Genomic DNA, 13,316 nt, shown 5'->3' on the forward strand with positions numbered 1-13,316 from the left:
TGGTTCTAAACAAAATGTGTTTTAAGCAAATAATCATGAATTGGTTGACATCTTCCTCATTGTTTCTGAATAATTACAACACAGAGGTTTGCCAAAGACATTCAGATTGCTATGATCATGTGATTACTGACCAGGGACTGTCTGGATCCCAGGCCAGTTGAGCTGCTTTGAGTTGGACAAGAACCACAGCTAAAATCCTCCTTAATTTCTTGAAGATGCTGCATCAGCACTCATTGGAAACAGAAAAAAAGGAACTGACAACCCCTTCTAAACATACAACATTAATTTTCCTATTCAATCTAAATTCAGCCAAAAATCTAAACAACAGCTTAAAGCACTCCCACACTAAATGAAATTTCAGATCACAAATGAAAGAAGGAGAGCTCGTTGCTGCAGGAGCTGTCACCAGTCACAGCCTTGCTAATAAAATTCACCTCCACCTACAAGGGCTGACATCAAAAACTTCTCCAGCTTGATGCCTGTGCATTACCAATATCCTCACTTTATCTCTACAGTGTCCTTGGGTTTTCCAGAGACAAACAGGCGAACGTGACCTTGGGTGCCCACCACCAAATCCGTTGGCTGGAGAACAACACGTTCTGCAAGGGAGCCACCTGCCGAGGGCTGGGCAGTGGCTGGCAGCAGTCAGCCGTTCTGGATGGTGGGCCAGTCACCGACAGCAGGCTCCACTCAGTGACAGCCTCTGATAGGCCTCCACACAGCAAAATGGGCCAGCACTTGCCAGCAATTAAGAAATAACGGCATGGCGCTGGTGCATTTGGCAGAATGGGGTTTTCTCTGCGTCACCTGACTGCCTATTTCGTAGGGAATATGGCCCATAAGAGAGGGTACGCTGTCACTCATAACCCAGCAGGGAGTTATTCTGTACAGACAGGACACCTGGCTCCAGGTACTGGGCAGCCTCCGGTTTCTAGGCTTCATTAAGGACATAACTGGTACCGCATCAAATGGAGAAAGGTGCCACCTTCCCTCCCCTAAAGCTGTTTTTATGGAAGTTTACTGACTGGTCAAGAGAAGGGGCACTGCCTTTGAATGAGACACTGGACTCTGGTTTACTGAGAAGTAATCACAGGCAAACAGCATAGACTCTGACTTTTGTCTTCTTTCTAATCAATCCCCCATTGATAACACAAGGAAAATTCCTTTCTCTTTAATCTCTGGATAGCTTACTATTTTCCTGATTCAACTCTGCAAATTCTCATCTCGACTCTGGGAATGTGTTCCACATTACACTCTTACAGAGCACATTATGCACTCACTAGTTCACCTGGTCTCAGATAGAGAAATCCTATCACTCACTTGCCTGGAGCATTCTACACCTTAACTGCTAAATCCCCGAGGACACAAAATAGGGCTTCTCCTTCACTGATATTCCTGCCGGTGTCAGGGAGAGTGCTAATCACACAGTAGGTATTCAATAAATATTTACTGAATAAATAAATGACTGCAGCACATACAAATAAAAGTTGTTGTAACTTAAGTATGGATGGGATCCAAGAGTAAATCAATAGTTCTGAACCTCGGGTTCCAATAGACACTTCCCGAATGAATGAAACAGTACATGAAGGAGCATCCTTCCAGTGACCAAATGCAAACACTGAAGAAATGGGCCAGAGGTGCGGTGGCTCATGCCTGTAATCCCAGCACTTTGGGAGGCCGAGGCGGGCAGATCATCTGAGGTTGGGAGTTCGAGACTATCCTGGCCAACATGCAGAAACCCCATCTCTACTAAAAGTACAAAATTAGCCTGTCATGGTGGCGCATGCCTGTAATCCCAGCTACTCAGGAGGCAGAGGCAGGAGAATTGCTTGAAACTGGGAGGTGGAGGTCGTGGGGAGCCAAGATCATGCCATTGCACTCCAGCCTGGGCAACAAGAGCGAGACTCCGTCTCAAAATAAGAAAAGAAAGAAGGAAGGAAGGAAGGAAAGAAAGAAAGAAAGAAAGGGAGGGAGGAAGGAAGGAAGGAAGGAAGGAAGGAAGGAAGGAAGGAAGAAAGAAATGCCCCAGGAAGATTTTTAACAATCACACCTCTTTACCCAGGTCTTTGAGTTGTGCTTGTGGGCACGTGAGTGTGTGTATGTGTGTGTGAGGCTGTATAATGAGGAAGAAGAGGCTGGACCTGTGGATGGGTCTTCAGACCTGGAGCGGGCTCTCGCACTCCTACCTTGTTGTGATACTGCAGCATTTGAGTGATGATTCTTATCTTCGGATGGTAGTTCTTTATGGAGATTACTCTGAAAAAGAAAGAACCAATGCTGAGACAGGTCTGCCTTATGCATGGTGTCTGACCAAAAGATCAATTTTACTGTCTCCAAATGGGGTACCCATGGGACTGAGGTAGGAGGCAGGACTTGATTCCAGAGGCAGGGCTCAGATACCAGACAAAATTGAAGACTAGCTGAAACAGGGATGGGGCAGAAGCAACTTTTCACTGGACACACCCAGCAGTGTGCCCTGTCAGTTTACCATTGCCATGGCAACACCCAGGAGGTTCCCTATATCCTCTAGGCCCTAGAACATTACTATTACTAGATCATAGGGGATTGAAATGCTTCATATTTCAAGCCTGTTGTCCAATTATGAAATCAACTATCTCTTGGAATATGTTCATAGTGACGTAACTTTACAAGCACATACCAGGTCCTTTCCTGAAAGCAAGTTGTACTGCATGGATGAATTCCAGTCCCAGTTCCATCTCTCACTACATACAACTTGGGGAAGCCACCATGAGGAACAAAGAAGGCCAAGAAAGAGGAAACCCTTTAATATGATTGCCGAAGTGTCAGGGTGGACAGTGAGAAAGAAAGCTCAAAGAACTTGCTTCTATCTGCACTGGGCTCATGGGACTTGCCTTTCTATGGCAATGACCCAATGACCCAGAAGTTACTACCCCTTCCCAGGAAATTTTTGCATAAGCTGCCCCTTAATCTGCATGCAATTAAAAGTAGGTATAAATACAACAGCAGAACTGCCCAGAGCTGCTACTCTATGGTGTAGCCCCACTCTGCAGGAGCAGTCATGGAGCTGTAATATTACTCCTTCAATAAAGCTGTTTCCTTCTGCCCTACTACCAGCTTGCCTTTGAATTCTTTTCTGGGGGAAGCTATAAACCTTCATGGGCTAAGCCCCAGTTTGGGGCTCACCTATCCTGCATCAGGACCAGCAGCCAGGGCTATCTTGAGGAGTTGCAGACACTGGGCCAGGTTAAACAGTGTTCCCACCACCATACCTCTTGCTAGTGTGAAAACAAAATCACAAAACAGCCACAGTCTGTGTCCTGGGCATGAAAAATTTGAGGGCCCCCTGGAATGCATTGGGGATGGGATGTATGCATGTGCGTACTGGGGAGTAGGGGGCCTGGAGCAGGGGCTGCCAGCTTATTGCCTATGTAGACATCAAAAGCAAGCCCAAATCATGGGGCCTCCAGAGGTTTGCAATCTCCCACACCCTAGGGACTAGCCCAGAAACAATCTGCTGAGTCCAGTTCTCCAAGTTAACAACTTGAGACAACAATGACAAATCAAACAAGCAGGCTGACAAATGGTTCTAATTGTGACACACGCTTGGCCACTATCACAAAAAATGATTTCTAAGCAGGGCTCTTAGGACGAGATCAAGGACTCAGCCTTCCATAGCTAATAGAGAAAATGATGAATTAAATGCTGGTTAAAAGTAAGTGCGAAGGCGTTGCCGGGGTCACGATCTGGTGGAAAATTGTCTCCTACCTGCCCCCAGTCCAAACTCAATGTTAAGCATAGCCTGCACCCACCCCAGCCCTCACATGTCCTCCCCACATAAATCGTGGTGCTAAAGGGAGTGGCAGAGCCCAGATGAATGGAAACACCTGGGTTCCAGTCACAGCTATTGTACTAATGAACTGCGCGACCTTTAGGAAAACCCTGGGTTCTCTGTTCCTGTTTCCTCATCTGGACACTGGGAGCAACAGTACCTGCTTTATTTACTTCACAGGCTTGGTATGAGCAGCAAATGGGAGACCAGATGCGAAAATGCTTTGAAATCATTTAAAGTTCTCTCCACGTGTAAGTTATGGTTTTTGTCATTACCAAGTCTGTCAGAAGTGACATTGTACATTTCCTTCTGTGACAAGGAAGGCTAAAGAATGGAATTCCACAGAAAGGCCCACCTCCTAGGCCTAATCAGAAATGCAAGGGCATTTATTATGACCGCCCCCACAAACTTCCCACCCAGCAGCGCTCCCCACTTCACCCTTTTTAGTGCAGAAATGGAGAGAAGGCAGCCAGGGAACAGCTTTATCTGAAAAGCTGCAACTTACGAATTTAGGAAATGGATCACGCTAAAGCCTCTCCCAGCACAAATTCACCCTGGGTTTTTGCACTTGAAGGATTTCATTTTATTTTTGGAAAAGTGTTGTGTTGGCCCATGCTTATAACTCAAGGACTTTGAACCTCTGTCAGCCCTGCCTTGCAGTTCACAGCTTCAGCCAGTTTTCTGCATTAGCTCATTTCAAATGGATCTTTGACATTTTAATTTCAAAGGAGGCAGATTGGTCTCATTAAACTGAGGAGGAAGGAGGATTATACAAACAAGAGAAAGACAAAGCCCATTTTTAACCCTGAACTTCCCACTTCTTTTTGCAGCCAAGGCCTCAGTTCTGGCTCTACTTAATTACATTTCTGATACTACCTTTGACCAGTAATTTCTTTTTTTTTTTCATTTCTTTTTTTTTTTTTTTTTTGAGACGGAGCCTCGCTGGCTCTGTTGCCCATGCTGTAGTGCAGTGGTGCAGGCGCGATCTTGGCTCACTGCAACCTCTGCCTCCTGGGTTCAAGCAATTCCTCTGCCTCAACCTCCTAACTGGGATTACAGGCACACACCACCACACCCAGCTAAGTTTTGTATTTTTAGTAGATACGGGGTTTCACCATGTTGGTCAGGCTGGTCTTGAACTCCTGACCTTGTGATCTGCCCGCCTCGGCCTCCCAAAGTGCTGGGATTATAGGCATGAGCCACTGAGCCCGGCCCTTGACCAGTAATTTCTATGCCTCCTCATCCTGCCAGTCACCCTAGTACCTATGTGTTTTCATATTAACCCTACCACAGTTAGGGTTTAAATAAAATACTATAATTAAGAGAAACATCCATTTCAAAACCATTACTCAGGTAGCCCCAAACATCTCTGTGGAGTCAAAACATTAAGCTTCATCTTCTTTTGGTTTTCTATTTGGAATTTTGAAGACAGTGAAGCCAGGTTCCTTAAAGGGTTACATTTTTTAAAAAATCATTTCCAATGACAGAAAAAGGTGTCAAAAGTTGAAAATCCTTCCTACTTCAAAGAAAGGAACAAGTGACACACCCAACCCTGATGCTGGTGTAGCCACTGTGCAGCTGTAACTGATTCGGGAATGGGCCCAGGTGTGAAGCCAGAATCTGTTCCACACTCTCTCCACAGCCTGGCAAGCCCAGTGCTTAGAAGAGTTCACGCATCAACTTCCTTAAAATGACCTCACTAAGCATATTGCCAAAGAAAAGTGAGTGGCAAGAGAAGATGGTGCCAGATGTTGCCTGCCAGACACAAGGACCAGATGCTTAAGGGAGGACTGGCTCCTCTGAAATGCACTGGAGGAATTCCCCCACCTCACTGATGGGGAAGCTCCGGTCACTTGGGGCCACTGATGGAAAGCAAAGACAAAGGCGATGCAAACATTGTCAGGATGTAAAAGTAACTTCTTGACCTTCAACCTCAGGTAAGTTCCCAAGAGGCAGTAAACCAGGCCACAGGGAGAGGGGAAATCTTTAGCCCGAAAGATGGCTGTTCACAGTTAGGTCAAAGTTCCTGGGAATGCGGTGGGACAGAAATCCCACTGAATTTAGCTCATCTCTCCAGAAGCTTCCCTTTATCATTTCCTCTCAGCCCTCTTAACTCTTCTGCAATTAATGCTACAGAAAAGACATATTCCAAAGGGCCTCTAACTACCTGGAGCAGAATGCCTTGACTTTTTAGTCATTTCATTGTCACACAATGTGACTATTGAGTTTATGCAAGGAACAAAAACTGAACAATTGCTTTTTTCTGAATTAAGGAAAGAATAAGGTGTTGGTGTTGGGGCCAAGATTAGCAGTTGACAGGCCTAACCCATGTGCACAAAAAGCACTGGGCAGTGTTTCCCAGTATGACCTCCCCTAGATGTTCTGTAAAAAAAAAAAAAAAAAAAGGTGGGGGAGGACAGGGCAATGGCACACTCCTGTAATCCCAGAGTTTTGGGATGCCCAGGTGGGAGGATCACTTGAGGTTAGGAGTTTGTTGAGATCAGCCTGGGAGACATAGCAAGACCCTGTCCCTACTAAAAAAAAAAATCTAAAAATCGGCCATGTGTGGTGGCACATTCCTATAGCCTCAGCTACTTGGGAGGCTGAGGTGAGAGGATCGTTTGGGCTCAGGAGTTCAAGGTTACAGTGAGCTATGATTGCGTCCCTGCACTCCAGCCTGGGCAATAGTGTGAGACTGTCTCTACAAAAAAGAACAACCAAAAACAAAACAAAACAAAAAAAAAATGGTTGGGGGAGGTGGGAGAGGAGCAGAAGCTTATAGTCAAATAGGTTTCGAAAGTGTTCTATAGTATGTTATCTCAGAGATGCATATTAGTATTAAAAGCACTGAAAAGGCTTTCAAGAAAGAATGTTAATTTTGGGAAACTGGATGAAACAGGCTAACTGGTCACTAAACTTCCCTTTGGGGTGATAGGAATCAGTATGCCGTAGACACACTTGGAAAGCCCTAATAAGGGTTTTCTCAGTCTCGACACCATTAACATTCTGGGCCAGACAATTCTCTGTTGTGGGGGCTGCCCTGTGCATTGCAGGGTGGTTTGCAGTGTCCCTGGGCTCTACCTATCAGATGCCAGCAGCACGGTCCCCTAGTTATGACAACCAAAAACATCTCCAGACATTGCAAAATGTCCCCTGGGGGCATCTGCCTTTAGTTAAGATATCTCAGGCCCATTTCCTTTAGGGAACATGGTACTTTAATTTAGGCCAGCACCCATCTCAATCTATTTCCTAGTTCTGTCTCAAGGAATCTCAAACCCAAGGCCAGCTGTAAGCCCCAGAGCTGCCACCTGCTGAGGGTGAGCTTCCTGTTGGTGACACCCTGTGTGCCACTGCCCCAACCCACACAGACAGCCTCGGCTCCCCCAGGCCTATGCAGCTGGTGAGTTGTACAGTGGCTTGTGGGGCAAAAAGGCCTCATAGAGATAGTCCTCGGCAGAAGACCCAAAAGGGCCGTGAACGGCCACAGACTGCCAAGCCCAGGGCCTTCCCCAGCGCCCCAAGAGTTACCTCATGATGTTCGAGGCATCCTCCGCATCCGGGTCAGCGCAGTACTTGTTGGCAAGGATCAGACATGCATCTGCTGACTCTATCTAAGACACCAAAAGGAAAAATCACAGAACACAAACATATAAATAGCCACGCTCAACTGTAGTCTCTCTCTGTTGACAGCTCTTGGGGAAGCTGGTGCTTTGCAAAGAAAAAAAAAAAAAATCCTGAGAGCCTGAGAGATTATAGTTTTTGTCAAAAGTGTAGGTTGCAAGTTCTTGTTATGGTATAAACATTTCATCTTGTTGCTGTTGGAGGGTACAACATGTACCTTGGTAATTATACTTTTCATTTGGCATCGTTGCTTACTTGTAGGATTTCCAGATTTCTTTAAATAACAATTAATTAAGCCTTTCAGTCTCCTCCCCACCTCCTTTCTCAACCATCTGCACCATCATCCTAATTCTTCCTATCAGGAGTTGGAGGTGGGTGGGTTAAATCCCTTCTCTCCAGTTAGCAAGTTAACTGAGTATTGGGGATTCAGAAATGTACACTCTGAAGTCCTTCATCTGACCTTTTTCACATCTTCATTTTCTATAGGCTGGGAAGAGATCAGAGCTCTAAATCAGATAACATCACCATATTGCTTAGTATCCAATTAGTATTCAGATATTCAAAAGACAACAAATCTATGTATGAAATGGTGTGTCACAGTTGAACTCAAAATATACCTACTGACTTATCCAAACATGAGCCACAAGGGTTTATTCCTTAGAGGGGACCATGAGTTTGATGTGCTAATGATTGCTTGCATTTAAATTAGGTCCACAAAAAATAACAATTGTCCCTACGTTCTCATAAGATTTTACATAAGCAATAACTTGGGTTACGTCTGGATAATATTAAGATTAACTGGATTCTATGAGCATAAGAATTCTTATGCTGGCTCAGGTCTGCAATCTGTCCTACTTGGTATGTTGTACTTAATAGATCATTCCTGGATTTTGAGGGAGGCCATAATATCCTCCCTGGTATGTCACAAATCGTCTCTGATTTCTTTAATAATGCAAAGAAAGAATTTATCCAAATCCTTTTGGATTATTCATCTTGGCCAATTATATTATTTACAGAATTATGCGGTGACCACAGTTAGCATTTAGACTTCAGTGAATTCATTATATTAATGTACACCCCCTGGCATGCAAATATTGAACATGCTTACAAAATCTATATTACATAGGTAAAGTAGCAGATGCCATTTTGCCTTGTACCTTTCCCTTCTAAGCCTCAGGTGTGCTTTATGAGAAGATTCTAACTTACCAGGTTCTGGAAAAAAAGATTCGCCCATTATCAATGATATCAGATAACTGTATGTTTAGTTTTACACCCTGAGTCTTAGATGGGGAAAAAAGAAAGCTCAAATGTTTTATAGCTTAGTAAAATTTTATTTTATATTTTAGCCTAATGTTTCTTTCAGATGTAAATAATAGATGTCAGAGCTATATTGAGTCCAACTTAAGTGTTCAATATGGGAATTACTTGATTATTATGTTTTATAAAGACTACTGGATCCATACAATTGGTCTACTTCCTTGATGAGTAGCTGATTTTGAGGAAACCAGCAAAGCAAGTTTCATGTTATGACCAGTCCAAGTGTGGGATGGTTATAGGTAGTCTTGCATATGCCAGCAGAAGGAGGTCCTGGGACCAGTGGAAGGGTGACGTCAAGGTTACTGGTATGTGATTGATCTCATTAGGTGTTTAGGAGATGACTCGTGGCCAACCTAGGAGGTGTGTCACCTCAGCACAGAGTCAGGACTCCCCCCAGAACCCCACCAAGATGGAATAAAAGCAGAAATCACTTCTTCCTCCTTACCTTGACTCTTGCAAGATCGTGTGGATTGAGGACGGAACCCTGATAAAATTCCACCTGAGTAAAATGTCGTTTGAACAGAGCTTCAAGCTCCAGGTTGGGGGAGATGCTACACAGGGAGAGAAGAAATCGCTATTAATTTAATGGACTCGGGGGTTTCAGCCTCCATGGTCTCCTTCCTCTCTAATTTCCACAAGGAGCCCTGGGGAGAGGCTGTGACCTACAGTCACCCTTTTGCTTGCCATAAATAAAAGACTCACACTCAAGAGAAGTAAAACCCCAGCCCAACTGAAAACCAAACCAGTACCACGGTAAAAGAAAGAGGTTCATGGGCTTTAGGAAGGCCAAGACCTCTGGGCAAATGTCTTGTCTTCAGTATGAATGGAATTCCTATCTTATAAATAGGGAAGCTGGGCTGTGCCACTAGTGGGATGGTTCATTTTATGCGGACTGTGCCAGAGGGTGCCCAGATCCAGTGTGATTTCTGGGTGTGTCTGGGAGAGTCTCTGGATGAGAATGGCATTTGAATCAGTGAATTCAGTAGATTGCCCTACTTTGTGGGAGTGGGCATCATCCAGTCCTTTGAGGGTCTGAAGAGAACAATAAAGCAGAGGACAGAGGCGTTTGTCCCTTTTGCTTCTTGCCTGCCGGCTTGAACTGGGTATCTCTTGTCATTCTCCTATCCTTGGACTGGCGTTGACATTGGCTCTATGACTCTCTGGCCTTCAGACTCAAACACCACCAGCTTTCCTGGGTCTCCAGCTTGCTGGTGGCAGGCAGTAGGACTTCCCAGCCTCTGTAATCAAATGAGCCAATTCTTCCTAATAAATCTCTCTAGAGATAGATAGATAGATGATAGATAGATAGAGATATAGATAGATGTATCAATATATAGATACCTATATATATCTGTATTAGATATATTGATACATGTATTTCCTATTGACTCTGTTTCACTGGAGAGCCCTGACTAATACAATCAAGGATTAGCCCAAGGTTCCCCTGGGAGAGCCATCCTGCTGTTCCCTCCATCATGAACCTTATCTCTGCTTCTGTGTCTCATGGACTTCTCATCCCCCAAGGCCTGGATCAAAAAGTATCACTCTGAGGAGCCACAGACAGACTGAATTTACTCTCATTATTGTTCTTGATTCACACACGTGTATGCGACTCATCACACTTCTTGGTGCTGATCTGTACTGACATCTTTCTCTTTGGAGGACAAGGATTAAACAAGTGACCTATTTATTTATTTGTTAATTCTGCAGAGATGAAAAAGACTGTCGATAAGGTACCGTGCTAGGCACTGGGAGATTATATTTAGTTAGAACCTACTATACGCCAGGTACTGTGATAAGTCAACACTTGCCTAACATTTGTGAAGTCCATAATGATAAAAATAATAATAGTTCATGTTTTCTAACATTTACTATATGGCAGATAACATTTTAAATAAATAATAGTAAAATAGTATTATAAATAAATAAGTAAAATAAATAATATTTATTTTATTTTATTTTACTTAGAGTTTATCTCTGTCACACAGACTGGAGTGCAGTGGCAGGATCTCTGCTCCCAGCAACTTCCCAGGTTCAAGTGATTTTTGTGTCTCAGCCTCCAGAGTAGCTGGGATTACAGGCATGTGCCACCATGCCTGGCTAATTTTTGTATTTTCAGTAGAGATAGGGTTTTGCCACGTTGGCCAGGCTGGTCTTGAACTCCTGGCCTCAAGTGATCCACCCACCTCACCCTCCCAAAATGCTGGGATTACAGGAGTGAGCCACCACGCCTGGCCTTGATGAACATTAATTCATTTAAATCTCAAAACAATCCTATAGGAAGGTATGTTATTAACCCAGAGCTTCAAGAGGTTAATTAATTAACTGGGCCATCTACTATAAATATGATATTGATGGATGTTAGGGATACAAAAGTGAATCCTAGCAATGGAAGCATTAGCAGCCATTTTTTTTTTTTTTTTTTTTTTTTTTTGGAGACAAGGACTAGAGTGCAGTTGTGCAATCTTGAGTCACTGCAACCTCTGCCTCTCAGGCTCAAGCCATCCTCCCACCACAGCCTACCGAGTAGCGAGGGCTACAGGCACATGCCACTATGCCTGGTTAGTCTTTCTATTTTTGTACAGATGGGGTCTCACTGTGTTGCCCAAGCTGTTCTCGAACTCCTGAGCTCAAGCAATACGCCCACCTTGGCCTCCCAAAGTGCTGGGATTACAAGCATGAGCAACCACACCTTACCAGCTTGTTTATTCAAACTAAAGCAGTGGATGAGAGAAAAGTGGCTGCCTATGTGAATCTGACCAGTCTTTCAGACCAATGACAAGTCATGCCTTATTCAGAAGCCTGCCCCAGTAATACCATAGACTGATGCTCCTTGAAAGAGATGGCCCCAGTCACTTCTGCCACTTGATCAAAATGACTTCAGCATCCCTTGGATAACACAGGGTTGATGTTGTCTCTAATGGTTGCATGTGTGTTCATCTTGAAATGCCCAACTCACGTGGGGGCACAGCCTACACGCTACACCTCCAGTGAACTTTCCAAAACGCTCAGCGGAGGATGAACCACACAGCAGGTAATCAGTGGCTAAGCACTGAACGGAACCTGTGGGTACCTGCTCCTGTGCTCACATAGCCTGGTCTGCTTTTTCAAAGTTTGGAGAAATCAGTACAGAAAAGAGAAATGCTAGTGCCCCAACATGGTGACAAGTCAGAAATCTAGCATTCTGTGAGCAAATGCCAGAAGAAGGCAATCCACCAAACAGGGAGTTTGTAGAGAAGCTGACCTCAGTGGAACCTCAGAGTAGGACCGAGTGCTGGGTAGTCAACAGCACGTCAAGCCAGCACAAACATGTTAGCTTTGTCCCGGGCTTTGCAATGTGGTGCCAGGACTGGCCCCATGACAGCCTCATCTCCATAAAAGAAGACGACCATGGTACCACACATGTCACCATAATGGAGCCCCCTAATTCTCTCCATTCCTGGGGCAGACTACCTTTTACCTAAAAAGAGGATTAGGCAAAGTTGAAAACCTCAACATTAGGTAGAAGGGAGATACCTTGCTTTCCTCCCCTGTAAAACACACAAGATAAGACCTACCTCCTAAGTGGATTATACAACCAAATATATGTTATTTTTCAGGCTGATAGCTAACACTTATCGAGACTTACTGCATGCCTTACTCTGCTATGCACACTTCATATGGATTAATTCATTTCATTCTCATCACAGCCCAACTAGGTAGGAACTACTATTATCTCCATGATTTATGGATGAGGAAGCTGAGGCACAGGGAGGTTAAGTAACTTGCTCAGCCAGTAGTTGGTTGAGTCAGGATTCAGATCAGGGAATCTGAGTCCAGCATATGTATTTTTACTCTGTCTGTGGAGTAAATGGGAGCCTGTATGCACAGTGACTGGCTAGGGTTCCACGCTGGGGGTTCCTAGGAGTGGCAGTTGTTATTACTATTGCCTTCTGTCCTGCTTCCTCTTAAGTTGGTGTCTTGCTTGGTCACCAACTCACTCCTGCACTCCTAAAATATCCACACCATACAGTTAATCATCCCACAACAGATACTGTGGACACCCCAGATTGCTAAGGGGACAATGATGATGACTTGGACCCACAATGAGCTCCACTATTATTTCTTCCAGAGATAAACTCAGATGTGGTCCCAGAATCGCATCCACAGAGGCAGACTCTGCTCTCATCATTGAACCAGTGTGTTGCTTCCCTTTCCATTGGTTCTGCAATATCTTCTCTAATGAGGCCAAAAGGGATCATGGCTTATCCAACTCTGGCCCCATCCCCAGTGCCATTCCCCAAGACCTCCACTCTTATAGACATTTAGGGAGTCCCTCGCAGGGTGTGTGGTTGGGCAAAGGGTCTGACAGCAGTAGGAGGCTCTTACTTGTGAAGAAAAACGATCTCCACATTGACGTCATCCCGGTCCTTGTGCAGAAAGTCCTTCAGGAAGTTGGAAACACTCTCCAGAGTGATGTGTCCGCAGACCACAATGTGCCTGAACAGGAGAGGCCAGTTAGATCAGGCCAGACACCACAACAGGACCCCGCATCCCACCCCCTGGCAAGACAGCAGAAGCGAGGCAG

At 44.7% G+C, this 13,316-nt stretch overlaps 1 protein-coding gene across 25 annotated transcripts in view; it reads right to left on the reverse strand.

Moving 5' to 3' along the window:
- The window catches only part of KCNMA1 (potassium calcium-activated channel subfamily M alpha 1), a 770,960-nt gene that overhangs the window by 209,707 nt on the left and 547,937 nt on the right, over positions 1-13,316 (reverse strand). For all 25 annotated transcript variants that reach the window (XM_030799216.1, XM_012502971.2, XM_012502968.2 and 22 more), the window contains 4 exons: positions 13,118-13,228; positions 9,195-9,300; positions 7,340-7,422; positions 2,187-2,256 (listed from right to left, as the gene is read on the reverse strand). In XM_030799216.1, the coding sequence (XP_030655076.1) occupies positions 2,187-2,256; positions 7,340-7,422; positions 9,195-9,300; positions 13,118-13,228 (370 nt within the window). The remainder of the gene's footprint in view (positions 1-2,186; positions 2,257-7,339; positions 7,423-9,194; positions 9,301-13,117; positions 13,229-13,316) is intronic.

Source organism: Nomascus leucogenys, chromosome 18, assembly GCF_006542625.1.
Source record: "Nomascus leucogenys isolate Asia chromosome 18, Asia_NLE_v1, whole genome shotgun sequence".
NCBI lineage: Eukaryota > Metazoa > Chordata > Mammalia > Primates > Hylobatidae > Nomascus > Nomascus leucogenys.